The following is a 23,628-nucleotide window of genomic DNA, read 5'->3' as shown; positions in this document are numbered from 1 at the left end:
AAGCTCACAGGATGTTTAATAAAGAGGGAACAAAAGCCCTGCACACACAGGGATGAGGTTTTTGAGGCTTTGCTTGCACCCAGGGCTTGTGCCAGGCTTGGGGAAGCATGCCCAGGCTGCTGCCAGCCTGGCAGGGCTGGGGGTGCAGGGATCTGCCGAGGAGCAGCCCTTCGAGCCCTGTCCTTGTTCCTGCTCCGTCCCAGCTCAGGGACACGCTGCTGGCTCCCACAGCTCAGCCCGAGCAGGGAGCTCCCCTTTGTTCCCTGATAAACCCAGACTTGTCAGGGAGGCAGGCTTTGTCCCCAGCATGGCAGAAATGCCACCACGGTGCTGGCACTGACCGAGCAGGAGGCCCCTCTGCCTTTCCTTTCTTTTTTCTTCTTTCTTTTTTCCTTTCCTTTCTCCTTTCTCCTTTCCTTTTTCCTTTCCTTCTTCCATTTTTCCCACTTCTCCTCCTTTCCTCTCCCTTTCCCTCCCTTCCTTTTCCTTCCCTTTTCCTTTCCCACATTTCCCCACCCTTCTCTTCCCTCTTCTCCTCCTTTTCCCTCTCTTTCCCTCCTTTCCCTCCCTTCCTTTCCCTTTCCCCACCTTCCTGATTCCCAGATTTCCTTTTTTCCTTTCCCTTTTCTCCTTTTCCCTCTCTTTCCCTCCTTTCCCTCCCTTCCTTTCCCTTTTCCCCACCTTCCCCCATTCCCAGATTTCCTTTTTTCCTTTCCCTTTTCTCCTTTTTCCTCTCTTTCCCTCCCTTCCTTTCCCTTTTTCCCCTTTCCCCACCTTCCCCCATTCCCAGATTTCCTTTTTTCCTTTCCCTTTTCTCCTTTTCCCTCTCTTTCCCTCCTTTCCCTCCCTTCCTTTCCCTTTTCCCCACCTTCCCCCCTTCCCAGATTTCCTTTTTTCCTTTCCCTTTTCTCCTTTTTCCTCTCTTTCCCTCCCTTCCTTTCCCTTTTTCCCCTTTCCCCACCTTCCCCCATTCCCAGATTTCCTTTTTTCCTTTCCCTTTTCTCCTTTTTCCTCTCTTTCCCTCCCTTCCTTTCCCTTTCCCCACCTTCCCCCATTCCCAGATTTCCTTTTTTCCTTTCCCTTTTCTCCTTTTCCCTCTCTTTCCCTCCTTTCCCTCCCTTCCTTTCCCTTTCCCCACCTTCCCCCATTCCCAGATTTCCAGCCCTGCCCACCTGGCACTCGGGGGGGCCGTGAGTGGCACCAAAGTGACATTTTTTTGTGGAGGGCCCTCCTGCCTTTCATTCCCAGAGCGGAACCCGAGCCAGATTGAGCCGGGGAGTTTGGAAGGAGGCGAAGCTCTTGGTGTGCCACTGACTCATCGGAGCTGGGAGGTAAAAATGTGGGATGGTGCCACATTTTAAATGTGGGATGGTGCCAGCTCCTGGAGCCTGGAGAACGCCGGGCTGGGTGGCATGGGGTGGGGAGATGCCCCAGGCAGGCTCGTGGGATGGTGCCAGCTCCTGGAGACTGGAAGATGCCAGCTCGGGTGGCATGGGGTGGGGAGATGTCCCTGCCAGGCTCGTGGGCTTCACCCCAGCTCCTGAGCAGGGCTGGGAGCTGGAAAATGCCAGCTCGGGTGGGATGGGGTGGGGAGATGTCCCAGGCAGGCTCGTGGGATGGTGCCAGCTCCTGGAGCCTGGAAGATGCCAGCTCGGGTGGGATGGGGTGGGGAGATGTCCCCGCCAGGCTCGTGGGCTTCACCCCAGCTCCGGGGTGGGCACAGGGGTGCACAGAACTCCAGGAGTGGGGTTTGCAGCTCGGTGTGGAGGATGGGAATCCAGGCTGGCTCCTGCTCTGCCCCTGGAGCTGCTGCTGGTTCTTAGCTCAGCCCCAGTTCCCACAAGGCCAGCTTTGTTCTTCACCCAGCACAGGGGATGCTTTCATTTCCCTCCAGAGCTCATCCCTGTTTCCTCCTGGTGATTCCCCCTTCCTTCACCCTCAGCTCAGCATCCTCATTCTCATCCCAAATTCCTCAGTTTTCTGTGAGCCTGGGAAAGCAGCAGGACAGGGATGCTCATCCTGCATCCAGAGGGGATTCAGGACCTCAGAGGGATGTGACAGAGCTGTCACAGAGGGCACCCAAACCTCGTGAGGCTGGTGACAATCCCCTCCAAAATGTCCTTTCCCAAAGCTGAGACACTGATTGTTCACGTGGGGATGAATTCCAAGCCCCATCAGCACAGCTCTGTTCCCTCAGGAGAAGTGTCAGGGAAGCTGGAGCTTGGAAAATGGAACTGTATGAAAAATACCCAACCCTTGTGAGAAATAAATACAAGTTATTATCATATATCATTATAATGTATAAATATATTATAGAATTAAATATGATATGGTAAATAATAAGGTTTGGGTGGTGTCTGGGACTCATTCCCCCAGCCATAAACTCTGATCCTTTTGGGATGGGTTTGTTCTGCCTTCACCCCACACAGAGGATTATTTCATTTTCCTCCAGAGCTCATCCCTGTTTCCTCCTGGTGATTCCCCCTTCCCTCAAAAATGTGTTTTTTTCTGGGAAGGTAGAGCAGGACAGGGCTGCTCATCCTGCAGAGGGGATTCGGGACCTCAGAGGGATGGGACAGGAAATCTGGGAATGGGGGAAATGGGGGGAAGGAGAAACAGAAAAGGAAAAGGAGGGAAGGGGAGAGAGAGCACCCAAAGCACTGGTGAAAATCAACAAAGCACGTGTGGCTGGTGAGAATCCCCTCCAAAATGTCCTTTCCCAAAGCTGAGACACTGATTGTTCACGTGGGGATGAATTCCACATTGCCCTGGAAAGTGGGACTGTGCCCAGCCCCTGCCAGGAATAAACCAGAATTAGGGATGAGGAGTTCCAGGGCTTTCATTCATATCCCCCACAGCCCCATAAACTCTCAGCCTTTTGGAAAGGGTTGTGGCACTGGAGAAAAAAATCCCAGTTTTGTGGCTCTGTGAAAAAATCCCAGTTTTGTGGCACTGGAAAAAAAAATCCCAATTTTGTGGCTCTGTGAAAAAATCCCAGTTTTGTGGCACTGGAAAATGGAGCTTGGAAAATGGAACTGTAGGAAAAATACCCAACCCCTGAGAGGAATAAATAAAAATAAGGTTTGGGTGGTGTCTGGGACTTATTCCCCAGCAGCCCCTAACCCCAACTCTGATCCTTTTGGGATGGGTTTGTTCTGCCTTCACCCAGCACAAGGGATGCTTTCATTTTCCTCCAGAGCTCATCCCTGTTTCCTCCTGGTGATTCCCCCTTCCTTCACCCTCAGCTCAGCACCCTGAGGAGAATTCCTAATTTTTTTTTGTGAGCCTGGGAGTGCAGGAAAGCAGCAGGACCAGGATGCTCATCCTGCAGAGGGGATTCAGGACCTCAGAGGGATGTGACAGAGCTGTCACAGAGGGCACCCAAACTTTTGTGGCTCTGTGAAAAAATCCCAGTTTTGTGGCACTGGAAAAAAAAATCCCAGTTGTGTGGCACTGGAAAAAAAAATCCCAGTTGTGTGGCACTGGAAAAAAAAATCCCAGTTGTGTGGCACTGGAGGAAAAATCCCGGTTTTGTGGCACTGGAAAAAAAAATCTCAGTTTTGTGGCACTGGAGGAAAAATCCCAGTTTTGTGGCACTGGAAAAAAAAATCCCAGTTGTGTGGCACTGGAGGAAAAATCCCGGTTTTGTGGCACTGGAAAAAAAAATCTCAGTTTTGTGGCACTGGAGGAAAAATCCCAGTTTTGTGGCACTGGAAAAAAATGCCAATTTTGTGGCAAGGGAAAAAATCCCAATTTTGTGGCACTGGGTAAAAATCGTAATTCTGTGGCACTGTAAAAAAATTCCCAGTTTTGTGGCACTGGAAAAAAAAAATATCAGTTTTGTGGAACTGGAAAAAAAAAGCCAGTTTTGTGGCACTGGAAAAAATCCCAGTTTTGTGGCACTGGAAAATAAAAAAGCCAGTTTTGTGGCACTGGAAAATAAAAAAGCCAGTTTTGTGGCACTGGAAAATAAAAATCCCAGTTTTGTGGCACTGGAAAAAGGCCAGTTTCGTGGCCCAGCAAAGCCCACCTGGCGCCTCGGGAGGTGCCAGGTTGTCACTGTCACCCGAGTGCCACCCAGCTGGGCAGGGCAGGGTTGGGGCTGGCAGGAAAAGCCTTTTCAGCCCCACACAAAGCCGGCCCAGAGCTCGGGTGAGGGAGGAAAAAAAGTGAAAAATAAAAAGGAATAAAGAGCATTTAGTGCTGCCAGAGATCCCTGCTGGGGAAGTCTCAACAAAAGCTGCTGGAGCTGCTCCAGCCCGGGGGAAACGGTGCCACCAAGGGCACTTGGGGAGAAGACAGAACTGTTTGAGGCAGGTTTTTTTAAAATTTAAATCCATTTTGCTGGTCAAAGAAAGCAAACAAGTGTCTGAAGGGGCTGGTGGCACACAGTGGGTCTTTCTGCAGGAAGGAGAAAATGTTCCTGTGGCAGCTCTCACTGGGGCTTCCTCAAAGCTCCTGGGAGGTGGAAATGGAAAAATCTAAATTCTCTCCTGCTGAAATCGGCTCTGCAGCCCCTGAAAAAAAAATTTAAAAAAATTTAAATTAATATTTAGGGCAGAGAGGAAGGTGGGGATCCATCCGTGCCCATAACAAGGATAAATTCCTGCAGGGAGCTGCAAAAAATAAAAAATAACATTAAAAGAATATTCAGAGCAGAGAGGAAAGTCCAGGGATAAATTCCTGTGTGAACTCAAGGTGGGAGCTGCAAAAATAAAAATAATAATAAAAAAAAAAAAACCAAAAAAAAAACTTTAAAAGAATATTCAGAGCAGAGAGGAAGGTGGGGATCCATCCATGCCCATAACAAGGATAAATTCCTGCAGGGAGCTCAAGGTGGGAGCTGTAAAAATAAAAGAAAAATAACATTAAAAGAATATTCAGAGCAGAGAGGAAGGTGGGGATCCATCCAGGCTGCAATCCTGCACAATTTCAGTTTGCCCAGAAATCTTCATTCTTCACTCTGAATCCACCACAGGAGGAGGCAGCCAGACCCACCTGCCCTAAAAAAATTCATTTTTTTTAACTGAGATTCCCCTTTTCACAACCCCTGACAGACAGCAATAGAAATTCAGAATAGAAATTCAGAATAGAAATTCAGAATAGAAATTCAATTCTGCTTCCCTTTCCTCCCAAAATTTGGGAAGCTGCTGAAGCCCCAGGAGCAAAAGGAGGAAATAATTTGCTGTAATTTCTGTCAGGATTTCCCCTCTGCATTGCCCTGAGGGGTGATGAAAAATAAAATTCCTTCATTGCAGCTTTTTACACCCAGAAAAATCCTGGAGAAATCCAGATGCTCCTGGGGAGGTTGGGCTGGGAATTGCCAAAGAAAATCTGGGGAAAAAAAAACCTGTTCTCATCAGCTCCATGACATCAGGAGTGCATCAGGAGGGATTGCATCTCTAAGCCATTAAATCCTGGAGTTAATTGGGGTTGGGAGAAACCTCTGGGGGTCATTAAATCCCAGTGACCTTCCCCAAGGAGCTCCTTGGGGCTGCAGGAGAAAACCACTCAGGCAACCCAAAAACTTGATTAAATCCCAATTCCGAATTCTTCCACGAGAAGGAAAATGGGAGGAGGAAGAAACAGAAATGGGAATTTTGTGTGCATTAAAAAAAAAAAAAAAATCCTTATTTTCTCCTGAAAGCTGCCAGGTTTTTTTGCAAAGTATTAATGTAAAAAAAAAGTGAACACAGCAAGCAAGAAAAGTCTGAAATCCTTGTCTAAACATCCACCCCCAGCGTCTCAGGAAGGGAGGGAGCTGTGAAGTGACATTTAACAAGTTCCAGACAGGGCTGGGGCTTCGTGGGGCTGGGGAGAAACCTCCAGAGTGCTGCTGCCACAGCAGAGACGGAGAAAAAAAAGTTCATTTGGGGCTGGTGCACCTGCTGAAAGTGGGGGGAAAACGGGAAAAGCAGAACTCAGACACAGGAAATGGGAAGTGCAAACAAGATTTGGGCTTTAGAGAGGATTTGGGGCTGGTGGGAGAGGAGCTGGAGGTGATGGATTTGATGAGAAATTCAAATTTTTGAAGAATTACTGGAATGATGAAGAGATTTTTCATCAGGCTTTTAAAAAACAAACCAGAAGAGGATAAAATAATGGAGATGGAGATGGTTTTGGTGTCAGTGTCTGAATTTCTGCTGTTCCACCTGGATTTTCCTGCAGGAGCCTCCCCTGCTCACCCTGGCACAGCTTCCACACCTCAGAGCAGACACAGTGGAGGTGGTTTGGGGGATTTGTTCCTGCTTAAAGTGGTGTGAAAATGGAAAAAACCAGAATTCAGACACCAGGAATTGTCTGTGAAGTGCAAACAAGATTTGGGCTTTAAAGAGAGGATTTGGAGTTCCATGTGAGAGGAGCTGGAGGTGATGGATTTGATGAGAAATTCAAATTTTTGAGGAACCACTGGAATGAAGAAGAGATTTTTAAGCAGGCCTTAAAAAAAAAACAAACCGGAAGAGTGTAAAATAATGGAGATGGAGATGGTTTTGGTGTCAGTGTCTGAATTTCTGCTGTTCCACCTGGATTTTCCTGCAGGAACCTCTCCTGCTCAGCCTCCACATCTCCGTGGTGCCTGCAGCCATCTGTGGAGAGATTTCAGTCAAGATTAGAAATTCTGTTTATTCCATTATCCTGGAGCCAAACCAGGAGAGCCCAGCTACTGCAAACAGCTCTTTGTTCCCATTCCTCCATTAAGAAATTGCTGAAAGGGGGAAAAAATAACCTTTATCCTAAAGACAGGGACATTTGAATGATGAGTTAAATCCCCTCCACACTCCTGAGCTCACAAAAGGGGAAATAAATGAATTATTCTTTACAAAACCTGACATGAACCTCAGGTGGGGTGATAAAACAATTAAATTTTAATTATTTTTTAAGTGACTTAAATACTAGTGGGTTTAAAATTATTTTTACAAGCTGTTTTTTTAACCTGGGTTTCTCCCACTTATTCCGAATTTTGGGGTGAAGCAGCAATTTCCAGAGGGAGGAAATCAGCAGGGAATGGAGATGCCAGGAGGGGGAAGCAGCAGGACACAGAGCTGGTGACTGGAGAATTTCCCATTTTCGGGCTGCTCGGGGTGCTTGAAAGGACAGGTAGCAGAAAATCTCATTCCTGCAGCAGTGCCAGCAGATCAGATCCCTGTGTGTGGAATTAGCATAACTCTTGCTATAAATAGATTTATCTGGGCCACAGCAAAGCTCTGCTGCTTTTGCCCAGAGCCAGCTCCAAACCAAGCAGCTCCTTGCTGCCCAAATTCTCCTCCTGGGGGCTCTGGAGCTCCTCTCCCCGGGGATTTAAAGGAGATTTTTGGGGATGATCCCACTCAGGGTGCAGGGATTGCACTGAGCCACTCTCCTTTTTGTGGCAGCCAGGCTCCCAGGAAAAAAAGCTTTGCCAAAAAAGCTCCTTGCCAAAAAAAAAAAAACCAAAAAACCTTTGCCAAAAAAACTCCTTGCTAAAAAAAGCTTTGCCAAAAAAGCTTCTTGCCAAAAAAAGCTCCTTGTCAAAAATGCTTTGGGTGCCCGGGCACTGCCCTGGGCAGGGAATGTCATCCCTGGATGGCAGAGCTGGGAAGTGGGAGAAATGGGAAATGAGAGAAATGGGATAATGGGATAATGGGCAATGGGAATGGGATAATGGAAATGGGAAAAAGGACAATGGGAAATGGGAAATGTGAAATGGAAATGGGATAATGGGCAATGGAAATGGGATAATGGGAATGGGAATGGGATAATGGAAATGGGAAAAAGGACAATGGGAAATTGGATAATGGACAATGGGATAATGGACAGTGGGAAATGGGAATGGGATAATGGACAATGGGAATGGGATAATGGACAATGGGAAATGGGATCATGGACAGAGGAAATGGGATCATGGACAGAGGAAATGGGATCATGGACAGTGGAAATGGGATCATGGACAGAGGAAATGGGATCATGGACAGAGGAAATGGGATCATGGACAGTGGAAATGGGATCATGGACAGTGGGAATTCCTAAAAAAATCCGAGGAATTCCAGAGGAAATGGGATCATGGACAGTGGAAATGGGATCATGGACAGAGGAAATGGGATCATGGACAGTGGAAATGGGATCATGGACAGAGGAAATGGGATCATGGACAGTGGAAATGGGATCATGGACAGAGGAAATGGGATCATGGACAGTGGAAATGGGATCATGGACAGAGGAAATGGGATCATGGACAGTGGAAATGGGATCATGGACAGAGGAAATGGGATCATGGACAGTGGAAATGGGATCATGGACAGAGGAAATGGGATCATGGACAGTGGAAATGGGATCATGGACAGAGGAAATGGGATCATGGACAGTGGAAATGGGATCATGGACAGAGGAAATGGGATCATGGACAGTGGAAATGGGATCATGGACAGAGGAAATGGGATCATGGACAGTGGAAATGGGATCATGGACAGAGGAAATGGGATCATGGACAGAGGAAATGGGATCATGGACAGAGGAAATGGGATCATGGACAGTGGAAATGGGATCATGGACAGAGGAAATGGGATCATGGACAGTGGAAATGGGATCATGGACAGAGGAAATAAACACACCTGAGTGAGGAATTCCTAAAAAAATCCTTCCAGAATGAATTCAGAGGAAAAAGAAAAGAGGAAAAAGAAGAGAGAAGAGGGAAAAGAGAGAGAAGAGGGAAAAGAGAAACAAGGGGCAGACAGAAAGCCCAGAGGCAGCGGGGAAAAAAGCTCCTTGCCAGAGGAAAAAGAAGAGAGAAGAGGGAAAAGAGAGAGAAGAGGGAAAAGAGAAAGAAGGGGCAGACAGAAAGCCCAGAGGCAGCGGCGGCGTTGCCAGCAGAGCTCAAATCTAGGTCAGCTCAGGCTGTTCTGCCTGCTGAGCACGGCAGGGCCGGGCTGAGCCAGCCTGTCCCTGGAGGTGCCCAGAGTGCCACCTGCCACCTGCCAGGGTGCCACGGGGGCACCGGGGGCATGGCACGGACCGGGGGTGAATGGAATGGGAACGGGGGTGAAGGGGAGAAAGGGAATGAGGGTGGGGTAAAGGGGATGAATGGCATGGGGATGGGGGTTAAAGGGTTAAATGGCATGGGGACAGGGGTAAAAGGGGTAAATGGCATGGGGACAGGGGTTAAAGGAGATAAATTACCCAGGGACAGGATTAAAAGGGGATAAATGATATGGGGACAGGGGTAAAAGGGGATAAATGACACGGGGACAGGGATAAAAGGGGGTAAATGGAATGAGGGCAGGGGTAAAGGGATAAATGACATGGGGACAGGGATAGAGGGGCTTAAATGGCATGGGGACAGGGGTAAAAGGGGATAAAGGACATGGGACAGGGATAGAAAGGGATAAATGGCATGGGGACAGGGGTAAAAGGGGATAAAGGACATGGGACAGGGATAGAAAGGGATAAATGGCATGGGGACGGGGGTAAAAGGGGATAAAGGACATGGGACAGGGATAGAAAGGGATAAATGGCATGGGGACAGGGGTTAAAGGAGATAAATTACCCAGGGACAGGATTAAAAGGGGATAAATGATATGGGGACAGGGGTAAAAGGGGATAAATGACACGGGGACAGGGATAAAAGGGGGTAAATGGAATGAGGGCAGGGGTAAAGGGATAAATGACATGGGGACAGGGATAGAGGGGCTTAAATGGCATGGGGACAGGGGTAAAAGGGGATAAAGGACATGGGACAGGGATAGAAAGGGATAAATGGCATGGGGACAGGGGTAAAAGGGGATAAAGGACATGGGACAGGGATAGAAAGGGATAAATGGCATGGGGACAGGGGTAAAAGGGGATAAAGGACATGGGACAGGGATAGAAAGGGATAAATGGCATGGGGACGGGGGTAAAAGGGGGATAAATGACATGGGGACAGGGGTAAAAGGAGGATAAATGGAATGAGGATGGGGTAAAAGAGGATACATGGAGTGAGGACAGGTAAAGGGGATCAGTGACATGGGGACAGGGATAAGAAAGGGATAAATGACATGGGGACGGGGGTAAAAGGGGATAAATGGCATGGGGCAGGGATAGAAGAGAATAAATGGCATGGGGATGTGTGTAAAAGGGGATAAATGGAATGGGGATGGGGTAAAAGAGGATCAATGGCATGGGGACAGGGGTAAAAGGGGATAAAGGACACGGGGACGGGATCTCTTTGGGGAGAGGAGCGAGCAGCAGGATGGCAATCCCAGATTCCCACACCAGGGTCTCAATTCCCAGTTTCCTTTCCCTAAACTGCCAAAGTTACCCCGAATTCCCACTCCTCACACACCTGTGGCCGTGCCCTGAGCTCTCCGGGGCCATTCCCGGGAGGAAAAATCCCTGGAATTCCCCAGGGCCTGGCAGGATGGGGCTGCCATGGATACTGTCACCATGGAGCTGTTGTCATGGTGACGCTGCCATGGATGGGAGGGAAGGGAAAGGAAGGGAAAGGGAAAGGGAAAAGGAAAGGAAAGGGAGGGAAAAAGGAAAGGGAAAAGGAAAGGAAAGGGAGGGATTCCCCTATGAATTCCTGCTGGAAGGATTTTTTTAGGAATTCCTCACTCACTCGGTGTTTATTTCCCCAGAATTCCTGCTGGAAGGATTTTTTAGGAATTCCTCACTCAGTGGAGTTTATTCCCTCTGAATTTATTCTGGAATGGTTTTTTTTAGGAATTCCTCACTCAGTGGAGTTTTATTCCCCTCTGAATTCATTCTGGAAGGGATTTTTTGGGAATTTCTCACTCAGGTGCTACCAGCACAAAGTACCAAAGCTCTGCTCCCTCTGAATTCCTGCTGGAAGGTTTTTTTTTAGGAATTCCTCACTCAGTGGAGTTTATTCCCTCTGAATTCATTCTGGAATGGTTTTTTTTAGGAATTCCTCACTCAGTGGAGTTTATCCCCCTGAATTTCTGCTGTAAGTTTTTTTTGTTTTTTTTTAGGAGTTCCTCACTCAGTGGAGTTTATTCCCTCTGAATTCATTCTGGAAGGGATTCTAAACCCATTCCTGGTGGGACTTTGGCCACGTTTCGGGGCATTTTTTGCCATTTCTGAGCCAACACAAATGCACAGAGCGGGGCTGTGGGGATCTCTGAGGAGCTCAGCCCCGTCTCCTCCGTGGGAAGGGCTTGGGGATGGGGCCAGGGATTGTTTTGCAGAAAGAAAAAGGAAAAAAAGCCTGGCAGGGCTTCAGCAGGAAGGGAGAGCGGCCGGAAAGGCGCGGGGCACGGAGCCAGGGCACGGAGCCGGGGCACGGAGCCAGGACACGGAGCCAGGACACGCCTGGGCTGAGCTCCGGCCACACATCTGGGGAAAGAGAGAGTTCTTGGCCAGTCCTGGGGATAGAACCTCGTTCAGATCATTTTGGGGTGAAAGGATTCAGTTCTTGGCCAGTCCTGGGACTGAGCTCCGTCCACACGGTTTGGGGAAAGAGTCAGTTCTCGGCCAGTCCTGGTCATGGAGCTTGATTCAGATCATTTTGGGGTGCAAAGAGTCAGTTCTTGTCCAGCCGTGGACATGGAGCTTCATTCAGATCATTTTGGGGTGAAAGGATTCAGTTCTTGGCTGAGCTGGGGACTGAGCTCCATCCACACGGTTTGGGGTGAAAGGAGTCAGTTCTGGGCTGAGCTGGGGATAAAGCTTTATTTATACTATTTTGGGGGAAAAGAGTCAGTTCTTGGCCAGCCGTGGGACAGAGCTTAATTCACACGGTTTGGGGGGAAGAGTCAGTTCTTGGCCAGCCCTGGGGACAGAGCTTGGCTCAGATCATTTTGGGGAGAAAAGAGTCAGTTCTTGGCCAGTCCTGGGGACAGAGCTTGGCTCAGATCATTTTGGGGTGAAAGGATTCAGTTCTTGGCTGATTTGGGTTCCTGCAGCTGGGAGAGGCTGAGAGTCCCTGGGGTTTGCTCAGGAGGCACAGATGGGATGGGAATGGGAATGGGAATGGGAATGGGATGGGATTTATAGGATGGGATGGGAATGGGAACAGGATGGGATAGGAACAGGTTGGGAATGGGGATGGGATGAGATGGGATCCCTGGGATGGGATTTATAGGACGGGATAGGAACAGGTTGGGAATGGGATGGGATGAGATGGGATCCCTGGGATGGGATTTATAGGATGGGATAGGAACAGGTTGGGAATGGGATGGGATCCATGGGATGAGATGGGGATGGGGCTGGTGAGGAGCAGCCGTGGATTCCCATCCCAGATCCCTGTGGGATGGTGCTGAGGTGGCGTTTCCTCTTCCCTGAGGAGTCATTCCAGGTCCCCGGGCTGCTTGTGTAACTCTGCCTTCATCTCTGACAGCCGGCAGCAGTGGGAGGATTGAAATTTCAGTTTGGGAGTGGAGCTGGCACAGCCTCAGCTCGTCAGCAGGGAAATTGGGATTCCTCAAGGAAAGCAGGAAAAGGACGTTTTAAACCCCAAAAATCCAGTGCTGAGGAATTGTACCAGTGAGCACGAAAATTATACTTCAAACCACAAAAATCCAATGCTCTGGAATTGCATCAGTGAGCAGGAAAAGAACATTTTAACCCCCAAAAATCCAGTGCTCTGGAATTGCATCAGTGAGGAGGAAAAGAACATTTTAACCCCCAAAAATCCAGTGCTCTGGAATTGCATCAGTGAGGAGGAAAAGAACATTTTAACCCCCAAAAATCCAGTGCTCTGGAATTGCATCAGTGGGCAGGAAAAATAAATTTTAACCCCCAAAACCCCAGGGCTGGACTTGGGCATGGTGTGCCCTTGCAGGGTGGGAAATCAGGAGTTGATCAGCCCTGAGATGCAGAAGGAAAAATCCCTGAGCAGCAGGACCAGGTGTGTGGGAGGATTTGGGATTGAATTTTGGGATCCTTTTGCTTTCCACTTCCAGCTTATCTCAGAGTTCCTCTCCCCAAGAGCTTCCTTGGGATATAAAAGTACCTGAAAATGACAAATAAATGTCATTTTCTTTGCTTCCTGGGTCTCCTTTACAGCCAGATAAATCCCTGGGATCTCTGCCCTTGCATTCAAACCCTTTGGAACCTTTTCCATCAGGCCCGTACCCCAAATAAAATCTCCAATTTTTTGCCCCTCTTGTTCCCCAGCCCCAAAAACATCACCCTCCTCCAGAGAGCCCAAATTTATCCATGGGCTGGGATAAAAATGGGCAGCAAATTACAGATGAATAAATTACAGAACAGATGAATAAAGATGAACACAGATGAATAAATGACAGAATTATATTCAATTACAGACAGGAAATCTGCTGCCTTGATTGCAGATTCCACAATGGCTGCTCCTGCTTCCCTGGAAAGAAAATGACTCCCAGGAAATCCAGCTCTTCCCTCTTTTCCAGCTGCTTTTCGTGCCCAGCTATCAGCAGCACGAGGAAACCGAGTGGAAAAATTCAATGTGGCAGCACAATGCATGAAGGCACACGAGCCCCAAACCAAAAATAGCAGGGAGAGGGGAAAAAAAACCTGAAAAGAGCCTTTTTAATGATTCCTTTTCTTTCCAAAAGCTTTGCCCCCGGGCACAGCCACGCTGCTGTTTGTGTGTGGGAGGCAGAGCAGAGTGGGAGAGCTGCTAGTTCTTTATTTTATGTTTCTTTAGTTTGTTATTCCATGGAAAAACTCCTTTCTTGTTGTTGTTTTTTGGCTGTGTTTTCCAAGGGCTGGTGGTGGCCAGAGCCCTGAGCCCTGAGCTCCAGCCTGGATTTCATTTTCCAGGGGTTTGAAGGGGAATTTAGGGCTCTGCTGGGATGCTGGAGGAAAAAAAGGGACAACCCAGCAGTTTTTTAGGAGATTATTCCTGGGATGAAGACAGCCAGAGCCTCAGACTCAAATCCTGATGGTTCCTGCAGGAATTTTGAGGATTGAGGGTGTCCTGTCCTTTTCCTGACAGCAGGACCAGTTCATGGCCCTCCAAACCCCATCCCTGCAGCTCAGGGCTGGGATTTTTCCAGCTTTGGGTGGAATATTTAATGAACCAACCTTTTAAATCCTGATCCCACAAACCTAAAAGTTCCCTGAATAAAATTAGGATTCCAAACCCTTGGTGCCTGATGGTTCATGTCCCTCTAAATCCTGTCCCTGCAGCTCAGGGTTGGGATTTTTCCAGCTTTGGGTGGAATATTTCAGGAACCAGCTTTTAAAATCTTGATCCCACAAACCTAAGAAGTTCCCTGAATAAAATTAGGAATTCAAACTCTTGGTGCCTGATGGTTCCTGCAGGAATTTTGAGGATTGAGGGTGTCCTGTCCTTTTCCTGACAGCAGGACCAGTTCATGGCCCTCCAAACCCCATCCCTGCAGCTCAGGGCTGGGATTTTTCCAACTTTGGGTGGAATATTTCAGGAACCAACTTTTAAAATCTTGATCTCACAAACCTAAGAACTCCCTGACTAAAATGAGGATTCCAAACCCCTGGTGGTGAGAGCTTTGACCACATTCCCAGGTGTGTGGTTAAATAAATCAGCCTCCCAGTGCTGTGCCAGGGAGCACCCTCAGGTCTGCAGGGTTTGCTGCTCTCTGCCCTCCCAAAAATCATTCCAGGACCACATTCCTGAGTCTGGGAACGCCTCCTGCAAGAGGCTGATGTCATTTTTGCCTCAAGAGAGGTGTGGGAATCCCTAAAATCAGGGTTTTGACAGGGAGGCCTGGTGACCTTTGCAGCTGGGCTGGGACAGCTCTGGCTGTCACATCTGCCTGCTGACGTGGAAAGGAAGCAGATCCCAAAATCCTGGAGTGGATTTTTCCTTATCCAAGCAAGGCCTCACATGTGTGGAGGAGCTTTTTGGTGTTCAGAGGCCAAAGGGCTGCTCTGTGTGGGTTTGTGTGAGGTTTTAAGGTCATAATTCAGCACTTCAGACAGCCTGGCAATGGGGTTTGGTGGTGCTGGAAAAAGGAATTTGTGCCTGGTGGGGCTAGATGGAACACTAGTTATCCCTGTGTCAATTAGCACTGCTGTTAATTAACAGAACAGTGCCTCTAAATGAATTTGCTGGGGGTGTCTTCCCAGCCCACCTGAATTTTTCTGTGGTGGAATCATCTCCATCTCTTTTCCCAGCCCTGGAATCCATTCCTGAGGGATTCAGCGCCGAGGTTTTGACCTCCAAGAGGGAATAACGAGTCCCTCAGCCCCTCTGATCCTCACTCACCCCTTCCTGGCCTCCTACCCAATCATCACAAGCCACCAATTAACGATTCCTTGCTGCTAATTAACGATTCCTCCTTGCTGTTCCGTTGCAGGGCAACCATCGATGAGGTGGAGACAGATGTGGTGGAGATCGAGGCCAAGCTCGACAAGGTGAGGGCAGATTGTGGTCTGAGGGGGAGTGATGGAGCCCCTGCTCAGAAATGGGGTCCCTCCAAGTGTCCCCTAAAATCTGAGTCTGTTTCCAGGTGTTAAATTCATGAATTGATGTTTAGCACCCCAGGCTTGTCCCCAGAGCTGGGGCCTGGCAGGTGTGGTGGAGATCGAGGCCAAGGTGAGGGCAGTTTGTGGTCTGAGGGGCACTGCTGGAGCCCCTGCTCGGAAATGAGGTCCCTCCAAGTGTCCCCTAAAATCTGAGCCCATTTCCAGCTCTTAAATTGATGTTTAGCACCCTGTCCGCAGGCCTGGGGCCTGGCAGGGGTGGTGGAGGTCGAGGCCAAGCTCGACAAGATGAGGGCAGATTGTGGCCTGAGGGGGACTGGTCCCTATTTCTGGTCCCTGCTCAGGAATGGGGTCCCTCCAAGTGTCCCCTAAAATCTGAGCTTGTTTCCAGCTCCTAAATTCATGCTTAGGCTTGTCCCCAGGGTTCCTCTGAGCTGGGACAGGAGTTCCAGTCAGTCTGTCCCTTCCTGGGCTGGAATTTACCCCTGTCCTGTCCCAGGGTGGGGTTTTATCCATGTCCTAGGGTAGGATTTTGTCCCTGTCGTTTCCTGGGTTGGATTTTACCCCTGGCCTGGGCTGGGATTTTCCCTGTGTCCTAACCTGGGCTGGGATTTTATCCCTGTCCCGGAGTGGGATTTTATCCCTGTCCTGGGCTGGGATTTTACCTGTGTCCTAATGTGGGCTGGGATTTTATTCCTGTCCCAGGGTGGGATTTCATCCCTCTCCTTTTTGGGTGGGATTTTATCTCTGTCCCTTTCTGGGCTGGGATTTTACCCCTGTCCTTTCCTGGGCTCAGATTTTATCCCTGTCCCAGGGTGGGATTTTATCCCTGTCCTTTTCTGGGCTGGGATTTTATCCCTGTCCTTTCCTGGGTAGGATTTTACCCAGGGTGTGGGACAAAGCCAGGCTGGTCCAAACCCGGTGCTGAGCCCGCATCCGTGTCCCCATGTCCCTGTGTCCATGTCCCCATGTGTGTCCCCATGTGTGTCCCCCCGTGTCCCTGTCCCTGTCCCGTGTGTGTCCCCAGCTGGTGAAGCTGTGCAGTGGCATGCTGGAGGCAGGCAAGGTGTACATCACCACCAACAAACACTTCGTCAGCGGCGTGCGGGACCTGTCCCAGCAGTGCAGGAAGGACGAGATGATCTCGGTGAGCTGGGGGCTGGGGCTGCTCAAAATCCTGCTCATGGGGGCTGGGGCTGCTCAAAATCCTGCTCAGGGGAGCTGGGGCTGCTCAAAATCCTGCTCAGGGGAGCTGGGGCTGCTCAAAATCCTGCTCAGGGGGGCTGGGGCTGCTCAGGTCCCTGCTGCTGGGAATGGATCACAAATCCAAGCCACTCACGCTGCTTAAGCAGCCACTGAAAATGAGATTTGGTGGGAAGTCAGATCAAGATCCATTTAAAATGAGATTTAGAGGGAAATCAGAGCAAGATCCATTTAAAATGAGATTTGTGTTTGGAGGGATGCAGAGAATTTGATAACACCAGGCTGGAAGGTCAGAGTGAGATCCATTTAAAAGAAGATTTGGAGGGAGGTCAGGGTGATCCATTTAAAATGAGATTTGATGAGAGGTCAGGGTGATCCATTTAAAAGGAGATTTGGAGGGAGGTCAGGGTGATCCATTTAAAATGAGATTTGATGAGAGGTCACAATGAGATCCACTCAAAATGAGATTTGCTGGGAGGTCAGAGTGAGATCCATTTAAAATGAGATTTGGAGGGAAATCAAAGTGAGATCCACTCAAAATGAGATTTGGAGGGTGGGATGCAGGCTCAGCAGGCAGTGCTGGAGGCTGTGCAATGTAGGTCAGTGAGCAGCAGGGATCTGGGAGCTGAGCAGCCCACCAGGCTTATTTTATTTTATTTTATACAAAATGAGATTTGGAGGGTGGGATGCAGGCTCAGCAGGCAGTGCTGGAGGCTGTGCAATGTAGGTCAGTGAGCAGCAGGGATCTGGGAGCTGAGCAGCCCACCAGGCTTATTTTATTTTATTTTATTTTATATTTTATTTTATATTTTATTTTATATTTTATTTTATATTTTATTTTGTATTGTATTTTACTTCATTTTTATTCTATTGTATTTTATTGGTTTTTTTGTTTTTTTTTTTTTCCAGGAGTGCCTGGATAAATTTGGGGACAGCCTGCAGGAAATGATCAATTATCACATGGTAAGGAGCTGCTTCCTGCTGTCCCCTTGGGTGCTGCTGGCATTGCTGGTGTCCCCTGTGCTTTTCACAAAGAGAGGTCCTGCAAGGGTGAGAAAAAAGGAAGAGAATTCACCAAAATCTTGCACTCCAGAATTTTTTTTCTTCCTTTTGGGTAGCAAAAGGGGGACACACAGAGCCCTGAGGAGGATTTTGGCTGGTAACAAATATTTTTGGGATAGATTTGGGAGCCTGGCATCCAAAATTAATGACATCAAGAGTCAGCCCTGCTGTGAGCTGCAGGATTTTAACACCCAGGCTTTGGTAATCCTGCCCTGAGAATTAAATCTCCACACACAGAGCCCCAGGAGGTCAAATCCGCCCCAAACCTCCCCAAAAAAAGGCAGTGCCAGCCCCTGGGTGCTCCAGAGCTGCACTTTGGGGTCAGGCTGGGAGGAGAGGCTGCAGCAGAGGTGATTTTGGCTGGTAAAAAATCTTTTTGGGATAGATTTGGGATAGATTTGGGAGCCTGGCATCCAAAATTAATGACATCAGGTGAGGGTGATGGGGTGGAGGGGTCCAGCCCTGCTCTGTGCTGATGGATTTTAACACCCAGGACTGCTCTGAGAATTAAATCCCCACAAACAAAACCCTAGGAGGTCAGATCTGCCCTTTGTGCACCCCAAAAAAAGGCAGTGCCTGCCCCTGGGTGCTCCAGAGCTGCACTTTGGGGTCAGGCTGGGAGGAGAGGCTGCAGCAAAAATTATTTGGCTGGTAAAAAACCTTTTTGGGATAGATTTGGGAGCCTGGCATACAAAATTAATGACATCAAGAGTCAGCCCTGCTGTGAGCTGCAGGATTTTAACACCCAGGACTGCCCTGAGAATTAAATCCATACAAACAGAGCCCCAGGAGGTCAGATCTGCCCTTTGTGCACCCCAAAAAAGCTCTGGGTGCTCCAGAGCTGCATTTTTGGGGTCAGGCTGGGAGGAGAGGCTGCAGCAGAGGTGATTTTGGCTGGTAAAAAACCTTTTTGGGGCAGATTCTGGCATCCAGAATTAGTGACCTGAGGTGATGGTGTGGAGGGATCAGACTTGGAGCCCAGCCCTGCTCTGTGCTGATGGATTTTAACACCCAGGACTGTCCTGACAATTAAATCCACACAAACAGAACCCCAGGAGGTCAAATTTGCCCTTTGTGCACCCCAAAAAAAGGCAGTGCCAGCCCCTGGGTGCTCCAGAGCTGCACTTTGGGGTCGGGCTGGGAGGAGAGGCTGCAGCAGAGGTGATTTTGGCTGGTAAAAAATCTTTTTGGGATAGATTTGGGATAGATTTGGGAGCCTGGCATCCAAAATTAATGACATCAAGAGTCAGCCCTGCTGTGAGCTGCAGGATTTTAACACCCAGGACTGCCCTGAGAATTAAATCCCCACAAACAGAGCCCCAGGAGGTCAAATCCACCCCAAACCTCCCCAAAAAAGCTCTGGGTGCTCCAGAGCTGCACTTTGGGGTCAGGCTGGGAGGAGAGGCTGCAGCAGAGGTGATTTAAAGTGCAGGAGCTGCACGGGTGCCTCTGCCTGACCCACTTGGGGCCAGCAGGGCCCTGTCAGAGCCCATCAGGCTCTGAAATGCAACCAAAGCGCTGCAGCTGCAGGAGAAGCTGCAGCAAGTCCCTGCTGGCATCTCGGGATGGAGAGGTTTTCACAAGGGAAAAATCCTCAGGGGATTCTGAGGGTTCATGTGAGCTCTGCACGTGCAGGGCTGTGGGGCTGGGAGTGATAAATCAGTGGGAATGAAGAATATTTATTCACTTTGGGAGTGGATAAATCAGTGGAAAATCAGTGTTTTTGGGGAAAAGCAAGGAAAATGCTGATTTTCTTCCATAAAATCTTCCTGCCACTGCACCTTCTGCTGTTTCATGAGGCAGGTGGAGAGGGTTTTTCCCAGGAAAAATCCTCAGGGGATTCTGAGGGTTCATGTGAGCTCTGCACGTGCAGGGCTGTGGGGTTGGGAGTGGATAAATCAGTGGGAATGAAGATTATTTATTCACTTTGGGAGTGGATAAATGAGTGGAAAATCAGTGTTTTTGAGAAAATCCTGATTTTCTTTCACAAAACTTTCATTTTTGAAGTTCTGAGGAGCTCCCCCTCCATCCCAGGGATCCCATCCTTGGAAAAAGCTTCCAAATTTAGGTGCTAGAAGAACATAAATATAACATAAATACATATATAAATAAGTGTGACATAAATATAAATATAAATATAAATATAAATATAAATATAAATATAAATATAAATATAAATATAAATATAAATATAAATATAAATATAATAGAAACCTAAATACAAACACAAATAATTATAAATATAGTTATAAATATAATTATAAATGTAAGTATAAATAGAAATACAAATATAAATTAAATATAAACATAAATACAAGCACTAATAATTATAAATATAATTATAAATATAAACATAAATATATATATAAATGGAAGTATAAATAGAAATACAAATATAAATGAAATATAAGCATAAATACAAATGAATATAACTATAAACATGTATAAATATAAATGCAAATATATGTAAATGAAGGGGCTTGGAAGGATTTATTTTGCACTTGAAGAGGGTAAAATGTGGGGATTTGTAAGAACCCAGCTCAGGAGCTCTCAGGAATTCCCAGCGAGGTTCGGGCTCTTCCTTCCGTCCTCCCTCCCTTCCCTGGGAGCAGCCTGAGGGTCCAGTGCCCTCCTCTGGCAGCACCGGGAATGTGGGAGGGGATGGAGCCGGGAAAATGGGAATTTGGGATGGGATGGACACAGAAAATGGGAATTTGGGAGGGGATGGACACAGAAAATGGGAATTTGGGAGGGGATGGACACAGAAAACTGGGAATTTGGGATGGGATGGGATGGGATGGGATGGATCCCGGAAAACTGGGAATTCAGGATGGGGTGGACCCAGGAAAACAAGAATTCAGGATAGGATGGACACAGAAAACTGGGAATTTGGGATGGGATGGATCCTGCAAAACCAGAAATTCGGGATTGACCCCTCACAGCAGGGATGTGAAGGGAACTGCTCCTGGATGAGGAATTCTGAAGGAATTCTGAGGAGTTCTGCAGGAATTCTGAGGAGTTCTGAGGAGTTCTGCAGGAATTCTGAGGAGTTCTGCAGGAATTCTGAGGAGTTCTGCAGGAATTCTGCCCCTGGGAATGCTGCAGCTGTGGGGGAAGGTTCTTCTTTCCTCTGCCAGGCACTAAATAATGAACCCCACAAAGCCCAGGGGGTTTTGAGTCCCTCACACTGAAGGTCTCCAAGAGTGCTCATGAATTTTGCGACTCCTCAACATTCCCATGCTGCAAAGGAATTTATATTTTACCCCTTCTTCAAAATAATTTTTCCTCCATTTTCAAAATAATTGATATATTTTCTCCTTTTTCAAAATAATTGATTTTTTCCCCCTCCTCTCTTCCAGATCCTGTTTGACCAGGCCCAGAGGTCAGTCCGGCAGCAGCTGCACAATTTTGTCAAAGAGTGAGTATTTAGTATTTTTTTTTTTTAATTTTTTTCCTTTTGATTTTCAGCTTCCTGAGCTTCCCATTCCACCTGTCCTGGGTGTGCAGGGGAGCAGAACCAGAACCTCCCTGCAGGGCTGGTCCACCAGGAAAAACCCATCCCAAAATCCATCTGCAGAGCTGATCCTGCAGGATAAACCCATCCCAAAATTCAGATCCTGCAGGCCAGACCCATCCCAAAATCCATCTGCAGAGCTGATCCTGCAGGATAAACCCATCCCAAAGTTCAGATCCCTGCAGGGCTGATTCTCCAGGATAAACTCATCCCAAAATTCAGATCCTGCAGGCCAAACCCATCCCAAAATCCATCTGCAGAGTTGATCCTGCAGGATAAACTCATCCCAAAATCCATCTGCAGGGCTGATCCTCCAGGATGAACATCCCAAAATCCTTTTGCAGAGCTGATCCTTCAGGCCAAACCCATCCCAAAATCCATCTCCAGGGTTGATCCTGCAGGATAAACCCATCCCAAAATTCAGATCCTCCAGGATAAACTCATCCCAAAATCCATCTGCAGGGCTGATCCTCCAGGATGAACATCCCAAAATCCTTTTGCAGAGCTGATCCTTCAGGCCAGACCCATCCCAAAGCTCAGATCCCTGCAAGGCTGATTCTCCAGGATAAACTCATCCCAAAATTCAGATCCTGCAGGAAAAACCCACCCCAAAATTCAGATCCCGCAGGACTGATCCTCCAGGATAAACATCTCAAAGTTCAGGTCCCAATAATAATAGTAAATAAAATAAAACCACAAATAATAAAATGAAACCAATAATAATAATAAAATAAAAAATATCTTTCCCACCTGTCTAAAGGAAGACTTGACTGAGGCTGGAATGGACACGCTGAGCTGGTGAATAACGCACCAAAATTATCAAATAAAACCAAAAATAACCACAAAATAACCCCAAAATAATCATAAAATAAACCAAAAAATAACCATAAAATAACAATAATTAAAAAAGAAATAAAATACAAAATATCTTTCCCAACTCTCTAAAGAATGACTCGACTGAGGCTGGAATGGACGCGCTGGGCTGAGCTGGGATCCTGCTGGCACCCACACTTCATTCTCACCTTCTAACCCAGATTTCTCCCAATTTCTCTGTGATTTCTCCCCATTTCTCTCTGATTTCTCCCCATTTCTGGGCCCCAGCGACGTGAGGAAGTTCAAGGAGACCAAGAAGCAGTTCGACAAGGTGCGGGAGGACATGGAGATCTCGCTGGTGAAGAACGCACCAAAACTATCACATAAAACAAAAAATAACCATAAAATAACCACAAAATAGCCAAAAATAACCCCAAAATAATCATTAAAAAAAAAAAAAAAAAAAAAAAAAAAAAAAAAAAAAAAAATCTTATCACTATTTCTGGCATTTGGCCACAAAAAAATCTGAATTAAAGTCCTAGAAACAAATGCACTACAAAACAAAAAAAAAAAAAAAAAAAAAAAAACACCAAACCAAAAAAAAAAAAACAAAAAAAAACACCAAAAAAAACAAAAAAAACCCCAAAAAAAAAATAAAAAAAAAAAAAAAAAAAAAAAAAAAGTAAAATAGAAAATATCTTTCCCAACTGTCTAAAGACTGACGCGACCGAGGCTGGAATGGACGCGCTGGGCTGAGCTGGGATCCTGCTGGCACCCACACTTCATTCTCACCTTCTAACCCCAATTTCTCCCCATTTCTGGGCCCCAGCGACGTGAGGAAGTTCAAGGAGACCAAGAAGCAGTTCGACAAGGTGCGGGAGGACATGGAGATCTCGCTGGTGAAGAACGCGCAGGCGCCGCGCCACAAGCCGCACGAGGTGGAGGAGGCCGCGGGCACGCTGAGCATCACCAGGAAGTGCTTCAGGCACCTGGCCCTGGACTACGTGCTGCAGGTGGGTGCAGCTCGCCCTCTGCCCCCTCGGGTGTCATCATTTTTAGTTTCCAGGTCGGTGTGTGGGTCTGGGTTTCGTATTTAGGGAGGTGATCCTGCTCAAATTCAGGAGTTTCCTGAATTTCCCCATTTTTCCGGAGGTCACCGAGTCCCTCGTGGCTGTTGGGCAGCTCCAGCTGCTCAAATTCAGGATTTTCCTGATTATGGGCACCTCCAGCTGCTCAAATTCAGGATTTTCCTGATTTTGGGCAGCTCCAGCTGCTCAAATTCAGGATTTTCCTGATTTTGGGCACCTCCAGCTGCTCAAATTCAGGATTTTCCTGATTTTGGGCAGCTCCAGCTGCTCAGATTCAGGATTTTCCTGATTTTGGGCACCTCCAGCTGCTCAAATTCAGGATTTTCCTGATTTTGGGCAGCTCCAGCTGCTGAAATTCAGGATTTTCCTGATTTTTCTTTTGTAAAATTTCAATTTAAACCCCACATTAAGCTCCCTTCGCAGAGCAGAGATATTGGATTAGGTTGGTTTGGATTTATATTTATATTTATATTTATATATAAATGTGCATTTCTGGCACCTTTTTACCCCACCACACCCCACCTTGCAGACATTTGCACTGGAATTACTCAGCAATAATTTGGGCTTGATTTCCCAGTGGATTTG

General features: G+C 47.6%; 1 protein-coding gene across 1 annotated transcript in view; it reads left to right on the top strand.

Annotated features, from left to right (window-relative positions):
* Positions 1-23,628, top strand: part of LOC120511089 (arf-GAP with coiled-coil, ANK repeat and PH domain-containing protein 3) — a 43,806-nt gene that overhangs the window by 8,638 nt on the left and 11,540 nt on the right. The window contains exons 2-6 of the mRNA XM_039727727.1: positions 15,237-15,294; positions 16,391-16,510; positions 17,476-17,529; positions 20,988-21,046; positions 22,785-22,968. Of these exons, the coding sequence (XP_039583661.1) occupies positions 15,237-15,294; positions 16,391-16,510; positions 17,476-17,529; positions 20,988-21,046; positions 22,785-22,968 (475 nt within the window). The remainder of the gene's footprint in view (positions 1-15,236; positions 15,295-16,390; positions 16,511-17,475; positions 17,530-20,987; positions 21,047-22,784; positions 22,969-23,628) is intronic.

Source organism: Passer montanus, unplaced genomic scaffold (assembly GCF_014805655.1).
Source record: "Passer montanus isolate IOZ18808 unplaced genomic scaffold, ASM1480565v1 scaffold62, whole genome shotgun sequence".
NCBI classification, from domain to species: Eukaryota; Metazoa; Chordata; class Aves; order Passeriformes; family Passeridae; genus Passer; species Passer montanus.
Note: the sequence above shows the minus strand (reverse complement) of the source record. Positions and strands in the feature narration are given on the sequence as shown.